The 27,442-nt window shown below is 34.1% G+C and overlaps 3 protein-coding genes across 4 annotated transcripts; 2 read left to right on the top strand and 1 right to left on the bottom strand.

The window, feature by feature from the left end:
• Positions 1-345: 345 nt before the first annotated feature.
• On the top strand, positions 346-2,839 carry LOC133311742 (protein MOTHER of FT and TFL1 homolog 1-like). Its single transcript, XM_061512835.1, has 4 exons — positions 346-546; positions 718-779; positions 2,427-2,467; positions 2,604-2,839. The coding sequence occupies exons 1-4, from the start codon at positions 346-348 to the stop codon at positions 2,837-2,839; spliced, it is 540 nt and encodes a 179-aa protein (XP_061368819.1).
• Positions 2,840-8,217: 5,378 nt separating this feature from the next.
• Positions 8,218-19,548, top strand: LOC133311725 (uncharacterized). Its single transcript, XM_061512818.1, has 5 exons — positions 8,218-8,329; positions 9,312-10,656; positions 12,445-12,711; positions 18,190-18,345; positions 19,154-19,548. Exons 2-5 carry the CDS (start codon positions 9,319-9,321, stop codon positions 19,271-19,273), a joined length of 1,881 nt encoding a protein of 626 aa, XP_061368802.1. The 5' UTR covers positions 8,218-8,329; positions 9,312-9,318; the 3' UTR covers positions 19,274-19,548.
• A 1,193-nt stretch (positions 19,549-20,741) lies between these two features.
• Positions 20,742-26,820, bottom strand: LOC133311729 (lysine-specific demethylase JMJ28). Of its 2 annotated transcripts, XM_061512826.1 has the most exons (13): positions 26,122-26,820; positions 25,862-26,001; positions 25,341-25,446; positions 25,119-25,251; positions 24,965-25,028; positions 24,143-24,869; positions 23,718-23,858; positions 23,535-23,639; positions 22,067-22,555; positions 21,917-21,989; positions 21,756-21,841; positions 21,249-21,368; positions 20,742-20,992 (listed from the first exon to the last, which is right to left on the bottom strand). In XM_061512826.1, the coding sequence occupies exons 1-13, from the start codon at positions 26,749-26,751 to the stop codon at positions 20,921-20,923; spliced, it is 2,886 nt and encodes a 961-aa protein (XP_061368810.1). In that variant the 5' UTR covers positions 26,752-26,820; the 3' UTR covers positions 20,742-20,920. The 2 variants fall into 2 exon arrangements, with proteins under 2 accessions (XP_061368810.1, XP_061368809.1); XM_061512825.1 differs by having other exon boundaries at positions 23,535-23,858.
• Between the last annotated feature and the right edge of the window lie 622 nt (positions 26,821-27,442).

Genomic DNA, 27,442 nt, shown 5'->3' with positions numbered 1-27,442 from the left:
ATGATTGTCAACGCTCCACAGAGTGTAGAGGCATTAGCAACAGTCTGACGAACAGAGAAGCGACAAGTATTTTGTTGCATTTGCCACCATCGTAGTGGAAAGGCCATATGCCACTCAGCACAATCTTGCATATTGCATACACGTGTCCCTTATGGACTCACCCAACACACACAAACAACGTTGGCATTATAATTAATCCAGATCGGAAAAAAAATAAAAAATAAAAAGACCAAACTAATATAAAAATGTTATGGCATACGCTAAACGAAAAGTGCTCAACACTAGATAGTCACATTAACACATTCCACTTACTTGAGTTCCCTTAATTAATTCCCTGAAGAATTAATGAATCGGTCAATTGAGGTACTTACTGTAGGGAAGATAATCGGAGATGTGGTCGACCCCTTCGCTCCTGCGGCCGAAATCACCATCCTCTATGGCTCCAAGCAGGTCGCCAATGGTTGTGACATCAAACCCTCTCTAGCTGCTGAAAGACCCCATGTTCGAATTCTCGGTGCCTCTAATAGTGGCAACCTTTACACCCTGGTATGTATATATGTATGCCATTATATTTATGTTGTCTATTATACATTCACCAAATGTTCTGTCAATTGTCAAATCACATCACGTAAAAGAAAGAGAGAATAATATGAGGTTATGTATAATAGACTGTGTTTAAATGAAAATTAAGAGAGTTTTTGCATATATGTTTGGTAGGTAATGGTGGATCCTGATGCTCCAAGTCCCAGTGAACCAACATACAGAGAGTGGCTCCATTGGTATTTTATACTTTGCTCGAACTTTTGTTGTTGATAATGCCCGCATAGTTTTTTTTTTTTGGTAATCATAGTCTTTTCTTTTAGTTTGTCCTTAGGGGTGTTAACAGGCCGAGTCGAGCCGAACTTTGATCTTAACGGGGCCAAGCCTGTATTTAAACGTGTCAGACTGGACTTAGCCTGTTACCTGTTACGAATATAATATTAGTCTGTGGCCTGGTTCGTTTACAAAAAAAATAAAAAACCTGTCTCAAACATGTGGCCTGTTTATTTATTAAAAATAAAAACATTACCTTCCAATTTGTAGCAGTACTTAGCTTATTAATCATGCACTGATATGTATTTTTTTGTAATAAAATAATAGTTGTTTCTTTTATAATAAAAAACATTAATATTAAAAAATCAAAATAACAACAGCACTTTTACTTTATTTTACGTTGTTTTTGCTTAATTTTCTTTCACATTCTAGATTTTTTACATTAAATTTTCTTCCACATTCCTCAATATTTTAGATTTTTTACACTAGATTTGAACCCCACCAATAAATTTTCTTCCACATTTTACATTAAATTTTCTTCCACGGTCGCCGCCATAAGCATCATTATAAGCCGTGGAATCCGCATGGCTTATAAAAATAGATGATGAACATGACTTCATTTACCTGTTGGTGGGACGATGACTTAGATCAGGGAGAAGAGATAAAGCAAAGATAGAAAACTGAGAAAAAGATGTTGAAATAATTAATATAAAAATATAAAAAATAAATAAATTTAATGTATATGGGCCAGCCTCCAAGGCTTCAAGGCCGGGCTTGGCTATGAAAGCCTGAGACCTTTTAAATAAAAAGATTTTTGCATAAGTATAAATATGAGCTTAATAATAAAAAAAGATGAACCGAGCCGAGCCGAAACGGGCCGGATAGGCCCTGCCTTATTATCACCCCTTGTCCTGCTAATGGCAAGGAAATCATTGATTCACTATATTCTATATTTACGAGAACTGTACCTTTTTATATTCAATTTCGATAAAGACATATAATAAACATAAATAAAATATATTTATCTTTTTAAAAAATATAAAATTATGTCATTTTAGTCAAAATAACTATATTTTACAGTAATTTATAGTGAGAGAAATAGAAATCACAGTGGAAGAAATGTGAATTTTTTAATTTAAATATTAAATACAAAATAGTAAATTTAATTAAAATAATTATCCTTTAAAAATAAAAATATTTTTTTAAAAATGTATTATCACTATGTTAAGGGTAATTTGAGTAATATGCAAGCTTAACGGATGAAAGGTTTATATAATATTAAAGATTCAAACATGCAGAAAAAAACTAGTAAAGATGAATATATTTATTATTTCGAAACAAGATTAATGTCATGTTCCAAAAGTAAGTATATATTTTTTAAATTAATAAAAATGTTTTGATCAATTATTACATAAAATTGGACGAATTCTTTTTTTTTTTTTAAGAGATGAAAGTCATTTTCATCAAATGTTACATAAAGTTCAATCAAAGAGTTAATCCAGTCCAATCAATATCCAATATGAAAGTTCAACTTTAGATTTACCCTTTTTTTATTGTTTTGAATTACGAGGATGTGATTCGGTTTAATAATGATAGGAATTGCCAAATGACAGGATAGTTGTAGACATTCCAGAGGGGTCCGATGCCAGTCAAGGTTAGACAGCTCTTTCCGATTCCAAAGCCAGAAGGGTGTATAAACTATAATGTGTAATAAAATAAATGAAATGCATATAATGATTTTGTTATTTATAAAAATGCATTTATAAATTGCACATGTGGTGGCACCTTAGGGAGGGAAGTGGTGATGTACATGGGGCCTTGCCCACTCGCTGGAATTCATCGTTACGTGTTTGTGGCATTTAAGCAAACAGATGGGCCACTAGTTGGAGTTGGGCCACCGCAAGGGCGTGCCAATTTCAAGTCTCGCGAATTTGCTTCACGACACCACCTTGGGCTTCCGGTTGCTGCTGTTTACTTCCATTCACAAAAGGAACCTAAGAACAAGAAACGCCAATGGCATAGCTAAATGCTACTTAGACAGATCCACTTCTGTTTTTTTTTTTTTTTTTTTTTTTTTGTAAATAAACTTCTTGTTTTAACATTTCGATTATCTTTGCTTATTTCTTCTTCTCTGCTTTCCATGTGTGTAATTAATGCTGGGATTTTGAAGCTGCACATCTTAATGTTAATAGGCCAATTTTAACTTTCCTGGTAAACCAAAGATTTTTGAGAGAAACATTTTTTTATTAATTTTTATTGTTATGCCTTGTAATCGTTGAATCAAGATATTGATATCATAATCATAATCATTGCTGCAAGTGACAATGAACTTGTTCTCTTAATTAGATTTTTTAAGATTGAGCCAGTTAATGGAAAAAATAATATTGGAGAAACGTCTCAATATGATAAGGGTAGGGGTATAAATGGGTCAGGCTGGTCCAACCTAGCCTACATAAAACCTAACTTGGCCTAGCCTTTCAAAAAAATAGGGCTTTGATTTTTAAGAAAGCCTTTTTAACAAATAGGCCGTAGGCTAATTTTGTCAAGTCTGGTCCAAAGACTTGTAGGCTAGCCTATTTAATTTATTAAAAATAAAATAATATCTATTTTATGTGGCATGACAAAGTACCAATACCAGTACCTATGTAATTTCTCTTGTAGACTTTATTTCAGCACCCAATAATTGTATTTTTCTTATTTTCCCTATTTCTTTGACTCTATTCCTCTATGATATACATTCTAGAGCTGGGGTATTATGTCGACTCTTTCTTGTTTGTTATTTTTTTCTTATGATAAGTACTAGTGCATGCATGAATGAAATTTTCTTTGTTCTATACAATTATTTTCTTTGCTTAGGATCTGCAGTGGTAGGTCTACAAGGCCTGTAGGCCATGTCAGGCTTTCTTATTTTTAAAAGTAGGCCGGGTTTGACCTACAAATAAAGCCTTTAATAGGCCAGTAGACCAGATAGATTGATTTTTTTTACGTAAGCTTGGACCAGGAAGGCCAAAGCTCAGCCCATTTACACCCTTAGATTAGGGTACTTGAACTAAATTAATTAGATTTTCACGTGTATTTTAATGAATGTGTAAAGACATACATAGCGACTAGTTTCATCTTCTCATTTGAAATTTTATGTTTATTTATTTTTTCATAAATATTCAAAAATATTGATAGAATCCATTTACTTAATATTTACAAGGAGAAAAATAAGCACAAAACTCAGATGTTATGCATAGGTTTTAAAAGTAACACGTTCTCCGATATCACGACGCAAATGGAGCTTTCGTCCAACGGCACCAAAATGTGGCTAGGAGTTGCTCTCATTAAATGTTCCACAGAAATTGCAAAATTAAATTGAATTACAGAAAAGTATCCTCGCTATAAAAAAGGATGGTCTAAAGTCAATCACGTTTGTTGCTTGGGGACTACGGAATTCGTAAAAATAAAATAAACGCGATTCAAAACAAAAACATTGCATGCCTCTATAAATTAAGTTTGTTATTTCCATATACTATTCACTTGAAATCCTTTTGAGTATGTTTGAGTCACTAATTTTAGATATTAATTTAACTTATGAATAAAGTTTTTTGTTCAAAGAATTTAAAATACTAATTGATTTCATTTTTAAAACTTTTCAATTCATATTGTGTGTAACCCTGAAGGGTAGCTTTCAAGGGTTTGCTTAGGTCATGGATTCTAAGCTCAATGCACCTGCTGTTTCAATGACGGGTAACCTTTGAACTGTATTCCGAGAATAAGGTGATCAGAGAAGATTGAATGAGAATATTATCTAAGTTATATATATAAAAAAAAATCACTCAAATTTGATTACATTTAAGTAGACTTGATTTGAGTTTAGGTTTAATTGTATGGATTAACAAATTATGTTTGAGTTCGTTTTTTCTGTAGTTAATGGAGATAAGTTATCTGCAGTAAGGCAATACGACGTCTTTTTGGGACGAAAATCATAGTGTTTTTGTAATTTTAATTTATTTCAGGGTTATAATAGTCTTTATATTTATAATTTTTTAAGATTTCAATCTCAAAACGACGTTGTTTTGGGAATAAATACAGATAACTTATCTGCATTAACTGCAGAAACATTTTTCTCATTATGTTTATTTATATTTATTGTAATCAAAAGTAATAAGACTAAGGGCTTTATACCTCTGCTGATAGCCTGTTACTACAGAGGATCAGGTCTTTTAGCAGAGAGAAGCAAGTGTTGGACCCACCATATTTTTTGAAAAATAAAAATAAAAATAATATGGCATAAATTTTGATGAGTCTATGACAGAAGAAGTGTTTTACCTAAGATTAATTTATAAATTCTCAGGTATAATGAGTATAGAATTTGATTTACAGATTAATTCAAATCTTTTTTTCTACTTCACCAAAAAAAAAAAAAAATCTTTTTTTCTAAACGAATTAATTTTCACGACAAATTCAATGAAATCAATTTAGATTCTTGTGATTCCGAATACAATCTTAGAGTGCACTTTAAATCCTATATCTTAGGAATAGATTTGGTTAATAAACAATATTTTATTTAGAATGTCATAGAAACAACGACCGGAAAAAATGTTTGTGCAGTTAATATAGATAAGTTATCTGTATTTATTCTCAAAACAACGTTGTTTTAATATTAAAATCTTAAAAAATCATAAATATAAAGACTATTATAACCCTGAAATAAATTAAAATTACAAAAATACTATGATTTTCGTCCCAAAATGACGTCGTATTGGCTTACTGCAGATAACTTATATGCAGTAACTGCAGAAAAAGTGAACCCCTGATTTAAATATTAGAATTCTTATATTTTAGTACACAAAAATATTTCCACATTTACTGCAGATAAGTTATCTGCATTTACTCCTAAAACGACGTCGTTTTGGAATTAAAATATAAAAAATTATAATTATAAAGACTATAATAACTCTGAAATAAATTAAAATTACAAAAACACCATGATTTTAACTCCAAAACAACGTCGTATTGGGCTTACTACAGATAACTGCAGAAAAACTAACCTCTCTACATCTATTCAAATATTATTATATTTATTTTTCATTTTTAAAGTTGATAATTTCCCTTATTAATGTAGGTATTTTTAATTTTTAAAAATAAAAACAAATATTAAAACACATAGAATAATTTAAAATAAATTAAAATCATTTATTAAAATACACAGATTAATTTAAAATAAATTAAAATCATATATTTTGAACGACTTTCAAACATAAGAATTCAATTTGAAATGGAATAAATCCATTTTAAATCATATAGTTTTAATTTTTAAAACTGGGTGCTTTTTTTGTTGTTGGAAAACAGGTGCTTTTTTTTTCTTTTTTTTTTAACAAATAAGTTTATAAACTTTTCTTACCTGCATAACAAGTCACAGCATTACTCAGTATATTAAATTCTTCGAATGCCTTGAATTTATTCATCATATTGATTTATTCATTTTTTTTTCTCTCAGTCAATCATATTTTATAAAATTATTATGTATTATTACGAGTTATGTGGTTGCCACAAGTTATTGATATATTTTATGTTTATTTAGTTTTAGTTGTATTTCGTATTAATACTACGACATTTAAGGAATTATATATTGAGAAAAAATTCATCTGATTTTATAATATAAACGACTTCAGAGAATCAGAGTCTCGTATTTTTTTAAGGGAAAATTTCATTTTCACCCAGTGTGATTTTGTGATTTATCATTTGACCCCGTGGTTTTAAATTTATCACTTAGACCCATTGTGTTTAAATAATCTATCATTTAACCTCCCGTGGTTTCATATTTTCACTTAGACTCCTTGTGGTTAAAAATATTTTCACTTAGACCCCTCGTGGTTTAAAAATAAAAATTTTAAAAAATAAATAAAAGGAAAATAATTTTTCTCTCCTTTTTATTTTATATCGTCACCTAATGCATTTAAGGTTTAAAAAATAAAAAAGAATCTAAAAAATTAACTTATTTTTATCAAGAAAATAAATTCAAATAAAATATTTTTATTTTATCTATTTAAAGAAATTAAATATCTTATTTTGATAGTACATATTTAATTTATCATAAATAAATTTTTTAATTTCATCTTAAATAAACTTTTTAATTTCAAATATATTTTTAAAATAAAAAAATTAAGATAATTTATAAATTAATTTCAGAATAAATAACTTCAAATATTTTTCAAACCCTAAATGCGTTACATGAGGATATAAAATAAAAAAAGAGAAAATTTATTTTAAATGTGTTTTCAAAATGTTTATTTTTTAAACCACAAGGGGTTTAAGTGAAATTTTTTGTAACCACAAGGAGTTTAAGTAAAAAGTTGAAACCATAAGGAGTTAAATGATAAATTATTTCAGCACAATGAATCTAAGTGATAAGTTTAAAACTACGGGGTCAAATGATAAATCACAAAATCACAATGAGTGAAAATGAAGTTTTTTTTTTTTTAATATACATCGTTACAAGAGTAATTGAACTATTATTGTTGTTTTTAAAAATTTTATACCACTTTTTCTTTATGAAATAAATATAGTTTTTCATATTACATAAAACGATAAAGGGTTCGTTTTTCTGTAGTTACGGTAAATAAGTTATCTGCAGTAAGTCCAATACGACATCATTTTGCGGTAAAAATAATGGTATTTTTGTAATTTTAATTTATTTCAGGGTTATTAATTATTATAGTCTTTATAATTATAATTTTTTATTTCAATTACAAAACGACATCGTTTTAAGAGTAAATACAGATAATTTATCTGCAGCAATATTTCTCTGAATGATAAAAGTGAATGTGACCTATTAAGAAGAAGACAGATAAAGAATCTTTTTATTTTTTTTATGTGGGTAAGATATAACTATCTCATTCAATATGAAAATTATATTCCCAAAATAAAGAAACGCTCGTGACTCGTGAGGAAGGAGATAGGAAAATCAAACAAAATATGTTTCAATATTTAATACTTTTTGTAGTAGATAAAAATCTAAAATATTATGTGAGGCCTACCGTACATAATAGATGATTTCCAAATATTTTACGAGACTCATGAGATTTTTTATCAAAAAATAAAAAAATTATCAAAAATAATGTCATGGAGTGCGTTAGCGTAACCATATATTAAAGATTTCCTAATTACAAAAAAAAAAAAAGATTTCCAAGATTCTTCCAAAAAGAAAAAAAAGGAGAAAAAAAAGATTTCCAATATATTTTTTTTTGAGCAAAATAACTTTTGAGATTGACAACATCCCACTTTATGGATTTTTATTTAATGAGAGAGAGATATTTTTATTATTTAAATATAAAATATTGCTTTCCTTTATGGGAGACATAAATGAATTTCTTGGACCGTAGGGTTTCTTTCTTCTATTAGTTATGGCCGCCCCCCCCATAAACACGCGTTGCTACAATCACATTCACAATCCTTCAAAACTGAGTCTCAGCTCCTTAATTGCATCTTCCAATTCTTCACCAAATTAGCATGTTGTTTTCCTTCACAGGTTCTCTCTCCATTCCTTTTTCTTTCGTTTCCCCCCTTTGTTTCTTTGTTTTTGTTTTTGTTTTTTGGTGTCAAATTTGGTTTGGTATTGCGTTTAAGGGTTTTTGTTTTTTTAGTGCTTTCATTTTCCTAGTAGATATTATGGCTATCGCATAGATGTTGGTGTGTTTTTTTTTTTTTATTTTTTTTTTATTTTTTTATTAAAGGAATATTTTTATGTGCGTCTCTTTCTGGGGTTGAATTTTAGACCAGGGATCTTTGATGCGGGAAAATACATTTGGAGTTATAGTATGAATCCTTAAATTTCCAATGCTTTTCGATTCTGCTGTGGTACCCAGAAGAAGAGTTTGGGTTTAATTGGTGATTCTCCAGCAATTTGGGAACCCTCAATCTTATGTACATCTACAATTTGAGCTGGGTGTGTACACTGTTCTAATTGAGTAGTACCTTCACTACCTTGGAGATCTAATCTACAAAAGGAAATGTAATAGAAAAAACAATTCTTACCTTCTAACTGAAATATCCAACCACGTAAAGTTCCCTATGTATCAAATGTCGGAGGGTAGTACAATTTATTATAATTGTTTTAAACAATTTTTTAAAAATTAAAAGCAGGCAGGCAGTAATTGAGTGGAGAAAAGAGGTATTACAGGTGAGGTGGGTATTAGTGGAGACTCCAAAATATGTAGAACAAATTGGGTGGATAGGGGTGGGGATATTATCCTCTCTATACTAACTGAGTTTTTGACCCCTTGATGCCTTTTGGAGAAACGGGCATGTAGTGTACTTGTCTAAAACTTAATGCTCCTCTACATGTATACCTTTTGTGGTTAGGAGTGAAGAGGAGCCACTGTGGGTAGCATTTTAAAAGTAATTGCTTATTTATTTACTATATATATGGATAAATTAACTGGATGTCTGGAAAAATAGTTGAATTATGCGATTTAAACATTGTTGTAGTTGACATAATTATTGGTTTGCAGGTTTTTGATGCTTAGAAAGATAGGGAGAGCTGTTCTGTCCTTTCATAGAATCAATAGAAGCAGATGCCTGGAAGTGAGTAGAAATGGGCCAATTGTCTCAGTTGGACCGAATATCCACCAGTGCAGGCTGTACAGGCAATATAAGTTTCCTAGTGAAGCACGTAGTTCATTGTTGTGGTATGGGTCTAGGGAATACTTGCACAAATGCCATGCTTTTAGGAACTTTTCTGTATCCTCAGCAATTAATAGAGTGACACATCATTCTCAAATTGCTTGGAAAAGGCTCTACAGAAAGTATTGTTCTAGCGGTGGTGGTACATTTCCTCCCACCATACATATGATGGCTCAGGCTGTGAGCTTGGCTTTGGCTCGTTCTTATGTGTTAGTTCCTGGTATTTTTGCATTTACTTGTGGAGATCTTGCATTAGCTCAGCGAAATTGGGCAGATGCAGAACGTTACCCGTCACAGAATGCTTTGTATATGCGTGCACAGGATGGGTATAATTACATGTTTACATTTACATTCATGATAGTGGAAGGCCTTGTCTTATTAGTGAGAGCTCTCTATCTAGCAATATTATTCTCTCCAAGCATTGTGATGGCACCTTTTGCGGATTATTTTGGACCAAAGTTCAGGAAATTGTGGCTCCATGTTGTTCATCGCACACTAGAACAATCGGGTCCAGCGTTCATAAAATGGGGTCAGTGGGCAGCTACAAGGCCTGATCTCTTTCCTCGAGATCTATGTACTAAGCTTGCAGAACTTCATACCAAAGCTCCTGAGCATAGTTTTAGCTACACAAAGAAAACTATAGAAAGAGCATTCGGTCGAAAAATTTCTGAAATTTTTGAGGATTTTGAAGAATTGCCTGTTGCATCTGGAAGCATTGCCCAAGTGCATCGTGCTTCATTAAAATATCGTTATCCTGGTCAGCAAGCAAAGCCGCTGGTGGTTGCAGTTAAGGTTAGACATCCTGGTGTAGGAGACTCAATCAGAAGGGACTTTGCTATTATTAATGTGGTGGCAAAAGCTTCGAAGTTCATTCCTGGTCTTAATTGGTTAAGATTAGATGAGAGTGTACAACAGTTTGCAGTTTTCATGATGTCTCAAGTTGACCTTGCTAGGGAAGCTGCCCATTTGAGCCGCTTTATTTATAATTTCCGTAGATGGAAGGATGTTTCTTTCCCTAAGCCAGTCTATCCACTCGTGCACCCTTCTGTTTTGGTGGAAACATATGAAAATGGAGAAAGTGTCTCGCATTTTGTTGACGGTCTTCAAGGACATGAACAGATTAAATCTGCTCTTGCTCACATTGGGACTCATGCACTTTTGAAGATGCTTCTGGTAAATATATCTCTCACTACCAAATCTTTGTGCCATTGCTGTGTTTGAGGATAGCATCATTTTCAATGCTTTTATTTTGAGCGTTCTTGATTTATTATTTACCATAATGAGCAAATCATTATAGCTTATAACCTCAGATTATATAATTAGAGTCAGAATATATAACTCAAGTACTCAACATAATAGTAAAGGAATTGTTAGCCATGTGTAGTAGTGCCAGCATAATCCTAGATAATTCAATTAGCTTGGAGAACTGGAACAATTGTTAGGAAATAAAGATACTGCATATATAACTTCATGATAGGGGTCAGGATCAGTTTTATTAAGATAACTTGTTTATCTAATAAGCAACTATGAATTGTAAGCTTGGCAAAATACAGTGTATTTGTTTGAGTTTTCTATTTCCCTTCTTCTTACTAAAAAAATACTGCAACCAATGATTGGCTTTACCTGGGGGAAACCATAGCAAGATCTTATACAATTTGAGAGGGATTTAGAGGGTTCTTTGTGGGCATCTGAAAATTTTGAATAGAGGAAGATCTAGAAAACACTAGGTGAACCAATTAACAAAAAGACCTTGGTATGAATGGTTTTTCTGTAATTTTTGTTTTTAATAGAGCCTTATAATGGCATCTATTTATCCATTTTGTGGACATCAACTAGTGGGATAAGGCCTGGTTGTTCTTGTAGTAGTATGAGAGGCTTCTATATGGTTTCACCACTTGATATTAGAATTTGAGCTTGGGGCTGAGTATTGGTACAAAAGACGTTTAGGCTATTATTATTATTATTATTTTTTTTTTGTAGTTCTCTGGCGGTTCATTGATTACCTGACTAATCCGGTTCAAGTCAAGCAGGACCATAAGGGGTACAAAGTTTTTCCTACTAAGTTTTATCATAGTTGCGTACCCAGGATTTGAATTTGAGACCACTGATTAAGCTTGAACAATCCTTTACCAGTTGATCAACATATTTGGTGGTTGTTTAGGTTATTTCCTGTTGGTCTAATGCTATCTCATTACTCATTAATTGCAAGTTTTTTATTGGAAGGGATTGTTTAGGTTATTGTGCTGGAGCATAATTGTAAATTATTGCTACATATTTTTGTTCTTGCACCATTAGTTTTGATCTGTCCTGTTATCTTTGTCTTACTAAAATTAATACATTTCAGTTTGTTATTTGAGGATTTGGATCCAGCTGGACTTTAGTAAAATGCAAGTTGTAATTGCTAACGGAGAAAACTAATTGAGTGGGTTCTCTCATATTCATATTCATGATTTGTTATGGTGCTTGTATTTTATTTTATAAAATTCCAAACCATTTTTTCATCAGTTATCAACTCTTTTTAGAAGCCATCTTTGCAAAGTGGTAAGCTGCTCATCTTAGCTCTTTAGAGTGTTTAGCTAATGACTATTTGGATTTGGAGGGGTTTCTTTGTTGGATATTCAAAAATGAGGCTAGCTTTTCTTAGTTAATTAGCGGGTCTTGGTTTGTTTGGATCTTCTTCGTCTCCTCCTTTTATGAATTTATTTATTTTTTCGGGTTTTCTTTGAGGAAGATATTTTCATCTATGGCTGTACTTATTTATCTCTGATCTATAAATTATAATGAATTTTCTTTTACCCAGAATAATATTTTTTGACTGCACATGTTTGATATGTTAATAATCATATCATATCCCATTCCTTTGTATGAACTAAAAGAAGCATCTATCCTATAATAGTTTTAAACTTGAACCATTGAATGTCAAAGTTTTAGCTTCCAAGACATTGCCGTGTCTTCTTTCAGGTGGACAACTTCATTCATGCAGATATGCATCCTGGAAATATCCTTGTGAGAGTGTCTCAGAGCAAGTCTCGCAAACGGCTTTTCAAATCAAAGCCTCATGTAATTTTCCTTGATGTAGGCATGACTGCTGAACTCTCTGGCAGTGATCGGGTAAATTTAGTGGAATTTTTCAAAGCTGTTGCCCGCCGAGATGGCCGTACTGCTGCAGAATGTGCGCTCAGTCTATCAAAACAACAGAATTGCCCAAATCCAAAGGCTTTTATTGAGGTAATGTTTTTCCCAGTTACATTTATTTGTTATTCAATGAACTTATGTTTAGTTCACGGAAGAAGACTATTGGAATATAAGACTGAAATGTATTTTTTTCATATATAGATTGACACCCTAAAGGGTTCTGTTTATACATATTACAAGGTAGTTAAGGAGATGAAGTAATAAATAAAATACACAGTAACCGAAGAGACATCACACTATTCAAAGATACTAGTAGCTAGAAACAAGTAAAAGACTCTAGAATATTCTACACTCCCCCTCAAGTTGGGAGATATATATTGATCATCCCCAACTTGCTAATTAAATCCTCAAAGATGGGTTTATGTAATCCTTTGGTGAGAATGTCGGCTGTTTGCTCCTTGGTAGGTATATATGACAAACATACACTACCCTCCTCTAATTTTTCTTTAATAAAATGACGATCGACCTCCACATGTTTGGTTCTATCATGATGTACAGGATTTTGAGCAATACTGACTGCAGCCTTATTATCACAATAGAGTCTGACAGGTAGAGAATAAGATATCTTTAACTCTTCAAGGAGTCTTCTTAACCAGATTCCTTCACAAATGCCATGGGCTAGCGCCCGAAATTCTGCTTCTGCACTGCTTCTGGCAACAACAGTTTGTTTCTTACTTCTCCAAATCACAAGATTTCCCCAGACATAGGTACAATATCCTGAAGTGGATCTTCGGTCCATTGCAGAACCAGCCCAATCAGCATCTGTATAGATTTCTATCATCCTCTTGTGTCCCCTTTTAAAGAGCATTCCTCGACCAGGGGTGTTTTTGAGGTACTTGAGGATTCTATAAACCGCACTAAGGTGTTTTTCCTTAGGAGAATGCATGAATTGGCTAACCATGCTAACTGCAAATGCAATATCAGGCCGAGTGTGAGATAAGTAGATCAGCTTCCCTACCAACCTTTGGTACTGCTCCCTGTCAACATCTTTTCCATCTTCAATTCCCAATTTAATATTGGGTTCAACATGAGTTTCTACTGGCTTGCACCCGAGCATACCTGTTTCTTGTAGCAGGTCTAGGATATATTTCTTCTGAGATAAGGAAATTCCGGCCTTGCTACGAGCAACTTCCATTCCAAGGAAATATTTGAGTGATCCAAGATCCTTCAGTTCAAACTGATTAGCTAAATCCCCCTTTAAAGATTTTATTTCCTCCCAGTCATCACCAGTGACAATTATGTCATCAACATAAACAATGAGGATAGCAATTTTGCCACTATCGGAGTGTTTAAAAAATAAAGTGTGATCAGTCTGAGCTTGGACAAATCCTCTTTCTTTAACAACACGAGTAAACTTTTCAAACCACTCTCTAGGGGATTGTTTAAGTCCATAAAGAGACTTCTTCAACTTGCATACTGAACCATCTCCCTCTTCAAAACCAGGTGGTGGATCCATGTAAACTTCCTCATGTAAGTCCCCATTTAAGAAGGCATTCTTTACGTCCATTTGATGCAAGGGCCAATCAAGGTTGGCAACAAGTGATAGTAGGACTCGGATAGAGTTAAGTTTGGCAACGGGAGCAAACGTCTCCTGATAGTCTATCCCATAAGTCTGAGTAAATCCTTTGGCAACCAATCTGGCCTTATATTTGTTGATGCTGTTATCTGCATTAAATTTTATTGTGAACACCCATTTGCAACCTACAGTTTTCTTTCCTCTGGGAAGTGCCACGGATTCCCAAGTTCCATTTTTCTTAAGTGCATCCATTTCTTAAAAAACTGCATCCCTCCATTTAGGGTCATTAAGTGCCTCTTGGATATTTTTTGGTATTTTTGTATTGTCTAATATAGTGTTGAAAGCACGAAAACCTGGAGATAACTTTTCATATGAAATGTAATGAGAAATAGGATGAGCAGTGCAAGATCTAGTACCTTTTCGAAGGGCAATGGGCATATCTAGGTCAGATGTACCGGTTCTCAAGTGGATTGCTGGAACTAGGACTCGGGTCAGAACTCTGGCAGTCTAGAGGATCTTGAGGAGATTTACGCCTGCTGTAGATTTTTCCCCATTTACCGGGAGGATCTCCAGTCTCTGGTACAGTTGTTGTCCTTTTCTCCTGTTCATTAACTCCCCCTGTCTCCATAGGTAAAGAAACAACACTTGTTTCCAAGGGTAAAGGTAAGACAGTAGAATTATTTGGAATCCAAGACTTGTCTTCATTTACACCAATAGACTCCCCCTGAAGAGAAGTCGAAGGAAAAAATTATTGTTTCATAAAAGGTAACATCCATAGAAACAAAGACCTTTCGAAGAGAAGGTGAGTAGCATTTGTACCCTTTTTGATTAGGAGGATATCCTATGAAGACACATCTAACAGACTTAGGATCAAGTTTTGACCTTTGATGTGGAGGAATGTGAACAAAAGCCGCACAACCAAACAACTTTGGAGGAAGGGAAGAGAAAGCCCGAAAGGAGGGGAAAAAACGGGTAAGGCAAGATAGGGGAGAATGAAAATTCAGGACACGAGAGGGCATCCGATTGATGAGATATGAGGCAGTCAATACAGCCTCCCCCCATAGGTATTTAGGGACATGCATCGTAAACAAGAGGGCTCTAGCAACTTCAATGAGATGTCTATTTTTTCTTTCGGCCACCCCATTTTGTTGAGGGGTGTTAGGACAAGAACTTTGATGGATAATACCTTGCTTGGTTAGGTAATCCCCAAGAACTGAATTAAAATATTCAGTACCGTTGTCAGTTCGCAGGATTTGGATAGAGGTCTGGAATTGAGTTCGTACCATAGCATGAAAGTTTTTAAAAGTGGCTGCAGCTTCAGACTTATCCTTTAGAAGATATACCCAGCATACTCTAGAATGATCATCAATGAAAGTAATAAACCAACGAGTTCCAGATATATTTTTTTCACGAGCTGGCCCCCAAATATCACTATGGATCAATGTAAATGGAGACGAAACATTATAATCTCTGAGGGAATAAGAAACACGAGAGTGTTTTGCAAACTGACAATCATCACAAAAAAAGGAACTTGGTTTTTTATTGATAAATAAGTTTGGAAACAACTTTTGAAGATAAAAGAAATTTGGGTGTCCTAAACGACGATGCCACAACAAAACATCATTACAATCGTCTGATAAACATAAAGAGTGATTTGCAAAAATTCTCTTTTCATGAGAATCTTCTTCAAAATAGTAAAGTCCTTCTTCCTCTCTAGCACTGCCAATCATCAGCCCCGAATCCTGTTCCTGAAAAACACAAGTTTTGGCAGAGAATTTAGCAACACAATGCAATTCAGAGGAAAGTTTACCAATAGAGATAAGGTTACAAGTAAGAGAAGGGACATGAAGGACAGAGTTCAGAGTAATATGATCAGAGAGCTTAATGGATCCCTTTCCCGCAATATTAGAGAAACTACCATCAGCAGTCCTTATTCGTGACGGGTGATAATAAGGGGTATAAGAACAAAACAAGGATGCATTACCTGTCATATGATCAGAGGCTCCTGAATCAAGAATCCAACGACTACTACGATCAACATGGAATGCCATACCTTGTTGAGCAACATGACTAGTTGCCTCAGCAGATTGAGACATCACCTTCTGGAATTGCTCATATTGAGCTTTCGGGATGAATACACCATCGGAGTTTGGAGAGGCACGAGACTCCTCACCCTTATCATCAGAAGAGATTTGATAAGCACGACCCTTGTTCAGCCCCTTTGTTTTCCAGTTTGGTGGTTTTCCATGAATTTCCCAACATTTTTCGCGAGTGTGACCACTCTTATTGCAATGAGAACACCATCGGTCAGAACGTTTTGCATCACTAGGGGGACGAGGAGTATGTTTTGCTACTAGGGCAGATACATCAGAGGATTTAGAGTTCTTGTCTCCCAACATTACCTTTCGGCGAAGTTCCTCCCGTCGTACCATAGAAAAAGCAGCTGCAATGGAAGGTAACGGGTTCTGCCCCAATATCCTTCCACGAACATCATCAAGATCACGATTAAGGCCAGCAAGAAAATCATAGAGACGTCTTTTCTCTAAATAACTCTTAAACCTTGCATTAGCTTCTAAACCTTGAAGATCTGCTGCATCATAAAGATCCAACTCCTGCCACAGAGTTTTTAAAGCAAGAAAGTATTCAGTAACAGACATCCCCTCTTGATGTAACTCTCTTACCTTGGTGTTGAGTTCAAAAGCTTGAGAAGCATTGCCTAGGTCAGAATAATATTCTTTAACGGCATCCCAAATTTCCTGAGCCGTATCAAGAAACAAATAAGTTTGACTGATATCAGGATCCATGGAGTTAGTCAACCAGGTCATGACCAAGGCATTTTCAGTCATCCATTTATCATAATCAGGATCATCAGCTTCGGGTTTTTCCTTTTTTCCATCAAGATACCCCATTTTCCCTTTTGCTTGGATAAACAGCTTGACAGATTGATGCCATTGCACATAATTCTTACCGTTTAAACGGTGGTTAGTAATCTGTATAGCTGGGTTGTCTCCAGAAGACGAAGAACAGGAAAGAGGAGAGACACCGGAAACATTACTGGATAATTTTTCAGAATGTTTATTCTCATCCTCATTATTTCCAACTTCCATCGTTCTAAAAAGAAAGAGAGCAACAGGTCACGCCTATTGTCTTTGATAACAAAGAGGAAACAACTGGACTTAGCAAGAAAAGTGATCCAATCGTGATTTAAACCCTCAGAACAGGAAGAGGGAAGCCAGGCGAGCTGTTCTGTGGAAGCCGCGTGACAAACGGAAGCCAGCAGGGTGGCGCGTGGCTCACACGCGCCGGAGAAGCAGATCTGTGGTGGCGGCGCGTGGAGGCGCGTGGCTGACGGTCCGGCGACGGGGCTGACGTGGGTCGACTCGGAAATGGCTTCTGAGTTCAGTGGTGGTCTTGGTTTCGTGATTGAAGGGGTCCAGATATGATTTCTGAATTGTAAAAAAAACGAAACCGTGAAAAAAATGGAAAAAAAAAAAGACTGTGGAGGTTTACAAGAAGACCACAGGATAACCTGCTCTTGATACCATATTGGAATATAAGACTGAAATGTATTTTTTTCATATATAGATTGACACCCCAAAGGGTTCTGTTTATACATATTACAAGGTAGTTAAGGAGATGAAGTAATAAATAAAATACACAGTAACCGAAGAGGCATCACACTATTCAAAGATACTAGTAGCTAGAAACAAGTAAAAGACTCTAGAATATTCTACAAAGACTTATTTTTGTTTCGTCATATCTATTGTCAAAATATATAAGCATACATGAACGTAGAATTTGTGGACTATTATTGAGACTTTTCCGGTTGATTGACCCTGAATATGGAATGACATTTGCAAGGAGCAATCAACATTGGTTTTTGTTTGAAAAATAAATTTATTGTTTTCTTATTTATGTTTTGTGTTTCTGAACTCCTTGAATATGATCTGGAACCATTTCTTACATTGTCTCCTCTTTGTTTTGTTTTCTAACAGGAAGTGACAGAGGCATTTACTTTTTGGGGCACCCCAGAGGGTGACCTGGTTCATCCTGCAGAGTGCATGGAGCAATTACTTGAGAAAGTTAGGCGTCATAGAGTTAATATTGATGGTAATGTTTGTACTGTCATGGTGACGACCTTGGTTCTTGAGGTAATTTTTTTTCTTTTTACCATGTTCACTAATGTTATACATACAAGAGTTTATTGCCTGATCGACATGCATGAGAAACACTATCTGTACGGGGAAAGCATAACTAGATTTAGAAAATCTCCTAACAGCATACTCCAAAGGGCGAACCTTCCTATATAGGGATGTTGGAGGGTTGAATTGGATAGTTTTGAAGAGAAAAGCCCAATCCAATCCAATCCCATCCCATCCATTTTTGTCTCTGCCCTTTTTTTTGTTGGGGCAATAAATAAACCCTGAAACATACCATATGTATATAAAAATTAATTCTAAGTATCAAATATTTCATCTCGTAAGTCATAGGATGCCGATACTAATAAAGCTCATTTCAAATTTAGATTACTAAAATGGAAATTACACAATGCTAAAATCTCATGCCTCAAGTCAGTACTGAAAATCTATAATCTAACGAGTTACGGTTATTTGTGTTCATTTAAATGTACTTTTCTCTCAAAATGTTCAATAAAAAATCTGTCTTTACTAAAATTTAGATAAGTGTATGTTGTATGGTAATTTCATAAATAAATAGAGTAAAGTAATATGTAAGTATGAGTGGTACGGTGAATACATAAATAAAATTATACGCATGTGTAAGTTATTTTCAGTTTGGATTTGTTTGGTTTTCAAAATCGGAACTGAGAACCAATCCAATAGAACAAAAATGTTTTTCATATTTTTTGTTTTTTTGGTTCAGTTTTTTGGTTTGGTTTATGAACATCTTTATTCCTACTACCCCTTCCCCCTGTAACATTTATATTTGTTGAATTTGCAGGGTTGGCAGCGAAAGCTTGATCCTGGATACAATGTGATGCAGACGCTGCAGACATTGCTACTTAGAGCTGATTGGGCTAAATCTCTTTCTTATACAATTGAGGGACTCATGGCCCCTTGACGGAAGTTTCTTTGTTTGTTGAGTTTCTTGAGAAACAATTTTGACAACATAACCCTAAACATTCATGTTCTAAGGGCTCTCCCACATTTACGATTCCTTTTTTTTTTTTAAAAAAAAAAAATTTATCTCCTGTATTTATCTCCGATAATTTCGGACATTTTTTTTAGCATCACAGTTTACAAAAAAAATGAAAGTTGAAAGAATAAAGCAGTGAAGATTTATCCTCTCCCTCCTTTACACTCTGTTGTACCTGCAGGACAATAATGAGATTGGGATTCTACATATACATAAGATTATCAAGTATCTTTCATATGATTGCTATGCTTGATTGAAACTTGGAATGAAAACAAACGCTATATTCAGACCGTATTGATTTAAAATGTTACAGTTTTACGTAATTTTATTGAAGCAGGAATGGCTCACTTAAAGCCTTTGTTAGTGCTTTGCAACATATGTAGGGAAATATAATTTAGCTTACTGTAAATTTCATCTCTAACGCCTTTTATGTTATTGGAGTTACGTTTATTCCTTTGTGGGCTAGACTATGGTTATTTCCCTCTGGATACGTATATGTAAATTAAGTGAGACCTGCGTTTAATGTTTTTGCTTATTTCTTTTTATGTGTTTGATCTTTCTCAATATCATTTTTAGGAGGAGTTTAAAATTTTAATTTCGGAAACTTTTTCGAATTGGATTAATTGCAAAACGATAAATTGATTGAAATATTTAAATTTTTTTTATAAATGTATAGTTAGTGTTTGAATAAGGAATTGTAAACGTTATATATATTTTTTCCATATTGAATGTTTTTAAAAATGAGAAAAATATTTTTTCAGTCACCGGAGATAAAGTTATCTCAAAATGACGTCATTTTGTGGTTATAGAGTTAAAAAATTATAATGATAAAGACTAATATAATCCTGCAATATATTATAATTACAAAAATACTTTAATTTTCATCCTAAAATGACGTCGTTTTGGACTCATCGGATATAACAATCTCCATTGACCGGAGAAATCTTTTACCCTTTAAAAATACACTTTAATTTTATTTTTTTTTTAAATTTCCATTCATATTTTTGCTGCTTTTTTATTACTCTGGACGAGGCACATATGAAGTGAAAACCAGAACGAAAGTATTTGCAGGCTCAATTTTTGTACTCAACAAATATTGTAAAATATCATAACCATTTTCATTTCAATTCTATGCTTATGATTGTACGATGTAAACGTTATTTTTTTTTCTATATATATTTTTTCTTTTTTTTTTCTTTTTTTGGTAATATATATTTTTTCTTGGGTCAACATTTAAACGTGATTCCAAATGCTTGTTCCTACTACTGCCGCTGCTATCGTAACATGAAATAATGCCATTTCAACTTGATGGATGATGGAAAATACTCCAGCACTGTCAGCAGTAAGGAATTGGAGAAATATATTCGGACCAGAAAATTTTTATTTCAGATTCAGGTAAGGGATAAATGTCACAACAAACAAAAAAGAATAGAAATTGAAAGTAATCAAATTAAGTACCTTGCTAGATCTTAATGAGTTTGAGAATTAATCTATACAAAAAAAAGATGACATGGTATCGAGGTCGAGATACGGTAGTTTCAGACGCATCTAAGGATATTATAGCTGGTGCAATCATGTTTTGCACGTAAGCTCACGTATTTCTTTTATTGCTGTACTCATGCTATAAAGGGCCATTTTCTTCACCTGTTTTCATAAAACCAAAAAAGAAACAAAAACTTGTTAATTCATGCGCACATCTAACAAAATAAAGCAGGAATTGGTAATTATTATGGTGAATATGTTTCTGATGTTACCAGAGACAAAAATTTGTCTCATGCAATATATAAAAAAATAAGTTGGATCCACTAAAAAGAAAAGAGAAAAATAAATAAATAGATTCAACCTATTTTTTGTGTGTGAAACATATTTCCCAATTATTATTTATTATTATGAAGTATACCTCAAGCTTGTCTACTTTTGCTTTATGGTCTTTTGGAAGCAGACGAACCTCATCAATCAATTGGATACACTCAGTAACATTCTCAGGGGACACAAATTCCAACACCACATTAACACAACACTGCAGATCACGAATCAAATACTTGTCATTCACACAACCTCAGATGAACTAAAGGACATAAAATCAATACTGAGATAATAATATCCTTTATCAGCAATTATGTGGAAGGTAAGACCATTTCTATTGCGTGATCATTCTTTTTTTCCCATTTAAATTTATGCATACAATGTAAATTAATAGCTACATACATTACATTCATTTAGTCTTGAGAAATTATTTGCTTAAAATGTAACTTCAAAATTGAAATTGTCAGGAAGTTTCAAAATGTAAAAATCACTTTCAACAAGAACGTATACCTAGTTCAATAACAGTTTGAAATTTATACTGTTTAAATTGACTAGAGATAGATGGGGGGAAGAAAATATTTTAAACTAATGCAATAAAGACCTTAGGATTCCTAATCTGGTATGGACATCCAGCAGGAATTATGACAGCTTCTCCAACATGTTGCTCAAAAGTCCACGGCTCAATTTCTGGCAACAGTAACAGGTGAGTCAATTTAGTTATGTAGGATTGTAATAGATGTTAAAACACATGGGTGTACTTACTAAACTCCTCTTTAAGTCTCATTTTGTGAGTTTGGTCAAGAAAGAAGCTCTGATCAAGAATTGGATGAACCATCTGCATAAGAGAGACAAAATCAATCATCACCAACTCAAACAAGATGATGCCTAGGAATTGTCTTCTTCTTAACTTACCTTCTCTTGATATTCACAGGCATGAGACAATTCATCAGAGTGTCTTTTAAGGTATTCTAAGAGCTTTGGTACATCTTGTCTTCGAAATACATCCCACTGGGCACCAGAATTCTCAGTAAACATATTCTGGTCTGGAGACATTTCAGTGCTTTGATCTATCCCGTGGAAAGGTAAAGAGTATTGAGCTTTTTCAGTATCAGAATTGGAACCACATTCTCCACCCTCAGAAATATTGGTATCTAAACTCTGACTAGCTGTTGTTTTGGCTTCAGTGGAGATGCAAGATGTTCTATCGACTCTCCTGAAAAAGTTCGTTCCTTCTCTTACCATACTCTGCATTCCCTTTTGTTCCCTGTCTTCTACATGCTCAGTAGTAATTTTAGAAGACTCCCTTTGACATAGAGCTTTATGCTTTTTTAATAACTTACTTATTTTAGTAAGCTGTTCTGTAGAGACAGGGAGATCTGTGGTATGTGCCATGATATTAACCTGGAATTACAAATCAGACATAGTAAATGTCATAGATAACTGGTTATCTGCACACAATTCTTTTACTAAGTGCAAACAAGCACTGCTATTTGACAGGAAGCTTTTACAATGATTCAACCACTGAATTGAACGTGTTAATTTGACAATTAAAGAGAGAAGGTATCAGCTGCAAGTTCAAGGCATGGGTCACCCCCACATACAGCCTTATAAATCAATTTTGGTGTCTCTTTTTGTGCCAAACCTTCATGTTGTCTAGTACTCTGGAAGCAGCACCTACTTGTATGCATCATATATTTATTTGGAAGCCAAGCAAAAGAATGCCTAAGAGGGAGAACTCTTTGTGACATATGTTAGGGTGTGCAATTTAAGAACATAGACTCTAAAATTGACGACAATTTGTACTTCAAACATCTTTACATGGACCAGTTTTAAATGCTAGACAAATTCTTTGTTAACAGTTTTTTTTTTTTTTTTTTTTTTGTTAACAGTTTGTTTTGTTTGACTAAGGAACCAATTCCTCATAAACAGATTATTTGTCGACTAAGGATTTGGCCAAGTTTTGGTTGTAATATCTACTTTTCCACATAGTTGAGTAGTCTATTCACTATAACTATGAATACCAAGGCTATTGAAACAAAAAACAATTGTAAAATTTGAAAAATTATTAGAATATAAGATGCAACATGACTTATATTGGGAAAAGTTTTCATGTTTTCACTCACAGACTTGCAACAAGCATATATACAAGGGACAGGGTATTTGTTGCATACAAGGGACAGACAGTCTTCATGAGTAGGAAGCATTCTGAAAGGATGCTTTTTACTTCAGAAGATGAGATACCCTCTAAGTTATCATGACAGGATACATGCATAAAAGATGAACATGGTAATTTTGTCACCAAAGGAAATATAAAATGAAGAGGCGTATTCCATAATATTAGAGATCAAATCAAACATAACAAGGGAAGTAGGGAACACACCACATCATATGAGTCATAACAGAGTTTAGTCACAGAATCAGCTTCTTTGTCTGCACAGCCATATGAAATATAGATATATGGTCCTATGTCATGTTTTGTACTCCCCTGTGGTAAATTTGCAGCTAAATTCAGAAGACCAGACACGGGATTCATGTATTCTTGAATTGGAAGAGCATCAATTACTTCGGCGAAATGAGCAGGAAAATGCTCTTTGAATAGTTGGGAAGACAGCCACCCCTTTAGTTTCAGCATATCGTGCCAAATATTTTTCTGAGGTTGACATTTGAGAGAGCCGGTAAAATACTGCCTGATGTTAATTTCCACCTGCCACAGAGCAAGATTTCCAAAATTAATAATATACTTTTAACAATGGTCTTTTGGTTCAAGAGTAGCTCCATCATTATTAAGAACATTGGTCACAGATCTGAACATATATGCATGCAAATTACCAATAGCAATGGACAGTTTAAATATGTAGTCAGTCAATATTACCAAATACATTAATTGGAATAAACAGTTTTCTAAGACAGTGCTGGATTTTTTGTCCCAACTAACACGACAGTATCAGTTTAAAAGTATTTAAATATACATTTAGGTGATGAACTGACCTCACACCAGTCCAAACAAGCTTCAAGTAAGTCGTTATTATTCTCATATCTTGTAATGCTCCTCTCAAGATAAGCACAGAACATGACCAGTGGATCCCAACTGAGGTTTGGTGTACTTTGAAGCACACCTCGCACTACTACAGGATGGCCTTTTCCCCAGTGTTTCTGAAAGTGTTCAAAATGATCACTACTGATGTCCAAAACTGTAGGATAAAATATACAATTATCATTAAAATCTTCTCTTCGAGCAGCTTCCTGCAATTGCTTATATCTGTTAGTTTTATGATCTTTGTCAATACACAGTAAACAGCTTGAACTTTTATCCAAAGTTTCAGGAAAGTCATAGCTGCAAACTATTTCTTCTGCCTTAACTTCTAGTTCTTTGATCCAACTTAAGGGAAAAACAGATCTCAAATCAAGGTGGCTGTCACCACAACCACCTAGCTCTGTAGGTGGGCATGATACACTGTCAGTACCATTACAACTTGTCCACTCAGGTAATATTGAAGTATCAGCTAAATTGCCACTAGAAATGGCCTTATCATCCAAAAGGCTGCTTTCACTAGAAATGCAAGCATTCATTTTGTCAGGTAGCATGGACAGAGAAGAGTTAATTTCTTCAGAGGTGCTTCCTTGATTTAATTCCTGACAACAACTTAAGCAAAGGCAGTAGGAACAACTAAGGCAGCTTCTATGAAGATCCAAAATGGGTGTTTTGCAGTAATTGCTGAGACAATGGTTACATACATACTAAATTCATTAGCAAGTAGCACTAGTAAATCATTTGAATTTTCTTAATAACATCAACAGAAGAAAGCTTACCAGTAATTTTTCTCATTGCAGCCAAATTCGACCTGCTTGATGAGAATATCAGAAATTCTTTTCCCTGTCACACACAAAGGCATATAATATAACCGTGTTCTAATTAACAAAAATAATTCAGAAATCATGATATCAGAAGAATGAAAGTAACTACCATTAATTTTCGCTTCTGTTTCTAGCTCTGTATGCTGGTCTTCACTTATTTGTTTTAATACAGGAAGGAGCATACAGACCAAATAATGAAAATGCAATATTCTATCAACTCTACTTTTACCAGTCAAATATTCCTGAAAAAAATTGCAAAAGAGTTAAGAGTCAGGAAGTGCTGCTAAAAAAAAACTTTCAAAGAAAAAAACATCCATCTTCGATGTCAGACCTTACTTTCACTGTCTTTGTATTGACTTGCCAAGCAATCTTTACAGGTGCAAGTTCCCCGACAAACTGGACATGCCATAGTAACTTCACTTTGAGTGTCAAAATACCTAAATTCGTTTCAACAAATAAATTGGAAAATGTCTCATATTTTGATCATCACCATAAAGGTGCAGTCGACAGAAGTAACATCGGTAAATATCTGAGTACTAATCATTATTGATCACTGATCAGTGCGGTATTACTATTTCCAGAATTTGATTTTTAAAACTGCATCATGAATAATCTCCAACTAGGTGTTTAACTAATCAAACCACACTTCTTAAAAATTCAAGCTTCAGCATTGTCCAAAATATACTATACAATGTCGTTAACAATGAATTCTGTAAACGAGGATAACAATGAAAGCACGAAATTCCCCATGAAAGAAATTTTGAAAATAGGTATATGCACATGTAATGTCACACGAGCTCAAATCAAATTCATGCTCAAAATGGGGAGTAAATGAATGTAACGAGTTCGAACCGTTCTTTAACGCAATCCATACAGAAAAACTCTTTCTGGCAGCTGGAACACTTTATAAGATTCCAAGAATCACTTCTCTGGCACCAATGACACCTCTTCCTCCTATTTCCCTTCTTCAAGTCTCGTCCATATGGTACAGCCTTCAAAAAAAAATAAAAATAAAAAAATAGCTGAATCACTAAAAATAAATAAATAAATAAATAAAATCCTCAAAAAACATAAGAACAAGTAGTAGAGGTAAAGTGTGAATAAAAACCCACCTGCAACTTGCCAAGAGGAACCCTTTCAACATTCTTGGACCTGAAGTAACGTTGAGTAACTGCTTTAACATCACAATGAGAACCCACATTGGGTGTTGAAGCTGCAGCAATTTCCATCACCCCATTCGGCAATTCTCTCCTCAACTCTCCCTCTCCCTCACTGTTATGCAATTCCTCCTCTTTCTCTTTCTCCTTCGTCTTCTTCTTCTTCTTCTTCTTCTTCTTTTTCTTCTTATTGTTCTTCTTATTCTTCTTCTCAATCTCTCTCTCGAGAACCATCCTTATCAGCTCCAACTGCATATCACCTTGCTTCTTCTTCGAGGCCTTTTTCCTCGCGGGAGAAAGAGCTACCGATTCCTCTGTCGATTCACGCTTCCTCTTCGACCTAATCTCAACGACGGTGTCGTTTTTGTTATGCCCTTTCTTCTTCTTTCTCTGAAGCTTCAGTGACTCGGGGACCTTCTCCCTGTGCTGTCGATGCAGACCTTGTAGATAGTGAATCTCGCACAGCTTCAGGTTTTCCTTCACTCTCCGCCGGCACCTCCATTGCCGCCCGTCGGTTCTGCTGCACCGGAGATGTTCCGGCAGAGTTTCCTCCTCCTCTTCCTCCGTCGTTGATGATCTTCCCATAAAAAAACGTTTTTTATTTTTTATTTTTTAATTCTGATTGAATTGTGATTTTCTCGGGAAAATTTTGCTGGGGAAAGTGGAAGCGAAGCGCGGAGAGGAATAGAAAAGGGTTTTTCTTTCAAGGCCCAAAAAGAGTGCATTTGTTGGGGGAAGTAACGGTGTGGATAGCATGGCATATTCCCGTAATTATTGACAACTAGAGAGTACTGTTTAGTCTCGTAACCCTCAACAAAGGAACGAGTGAGATTGTGATTTCATCAGGAATCTGATAGAGTGCAAATTCACTTTCACTTTTATTTTTTATTTTTAAAACATTGTTGTTTTTCTGTTTTGTTTCTGTGTAGCAAATTTCAGATTGTTTATTGTGGAATTATTTGGGCAGATTTGCTATTCTTGGAGGTTTTGGACTGAATTCAATGCAGTGTTGTAATTTAGCATTCAGCTTTTAATTAAGCAATTAAGATGCACATATAAGTTAAATCCCTGAATAGCCAAAGGCAATGTTGTCTGTTTTGGGAGCTATTTTTGATGTATATAATATAATAGTGTATGCTTTTGTTCATGTCTCACGTCATAGTCAATAATTTTTGATAAATTGGTTCTGTGCAATCTCACTGATGTTTGACTATAGCAGAATGTTAATATGGGAGTAATGCCTTATATATATATATATATTATACTTTGTGAAAAT

The sequence above is a fragment of the Gastrolobium bilobum genome, unplaced genomic scaffold, assembly GCF_033153095.1.
Source record: "Gastrolobium bilobum isolate Gb01-03AN ecotype WA unplaced genomic scaffold, APGP_CSIRO_Gbil_v1 utg16495, whole genome shotgun sequence".
Classification (NCBI taxonomy): Eukaryota; Viridiplantae; Streptophyta; class Magnoliopsida; order Fabales; family Fabaceae; genus Gastrolobium; species Gastrolobium bilobum.
This window is presented reverse-complemented; position numbering and strand designations above follow the sequence as displayed.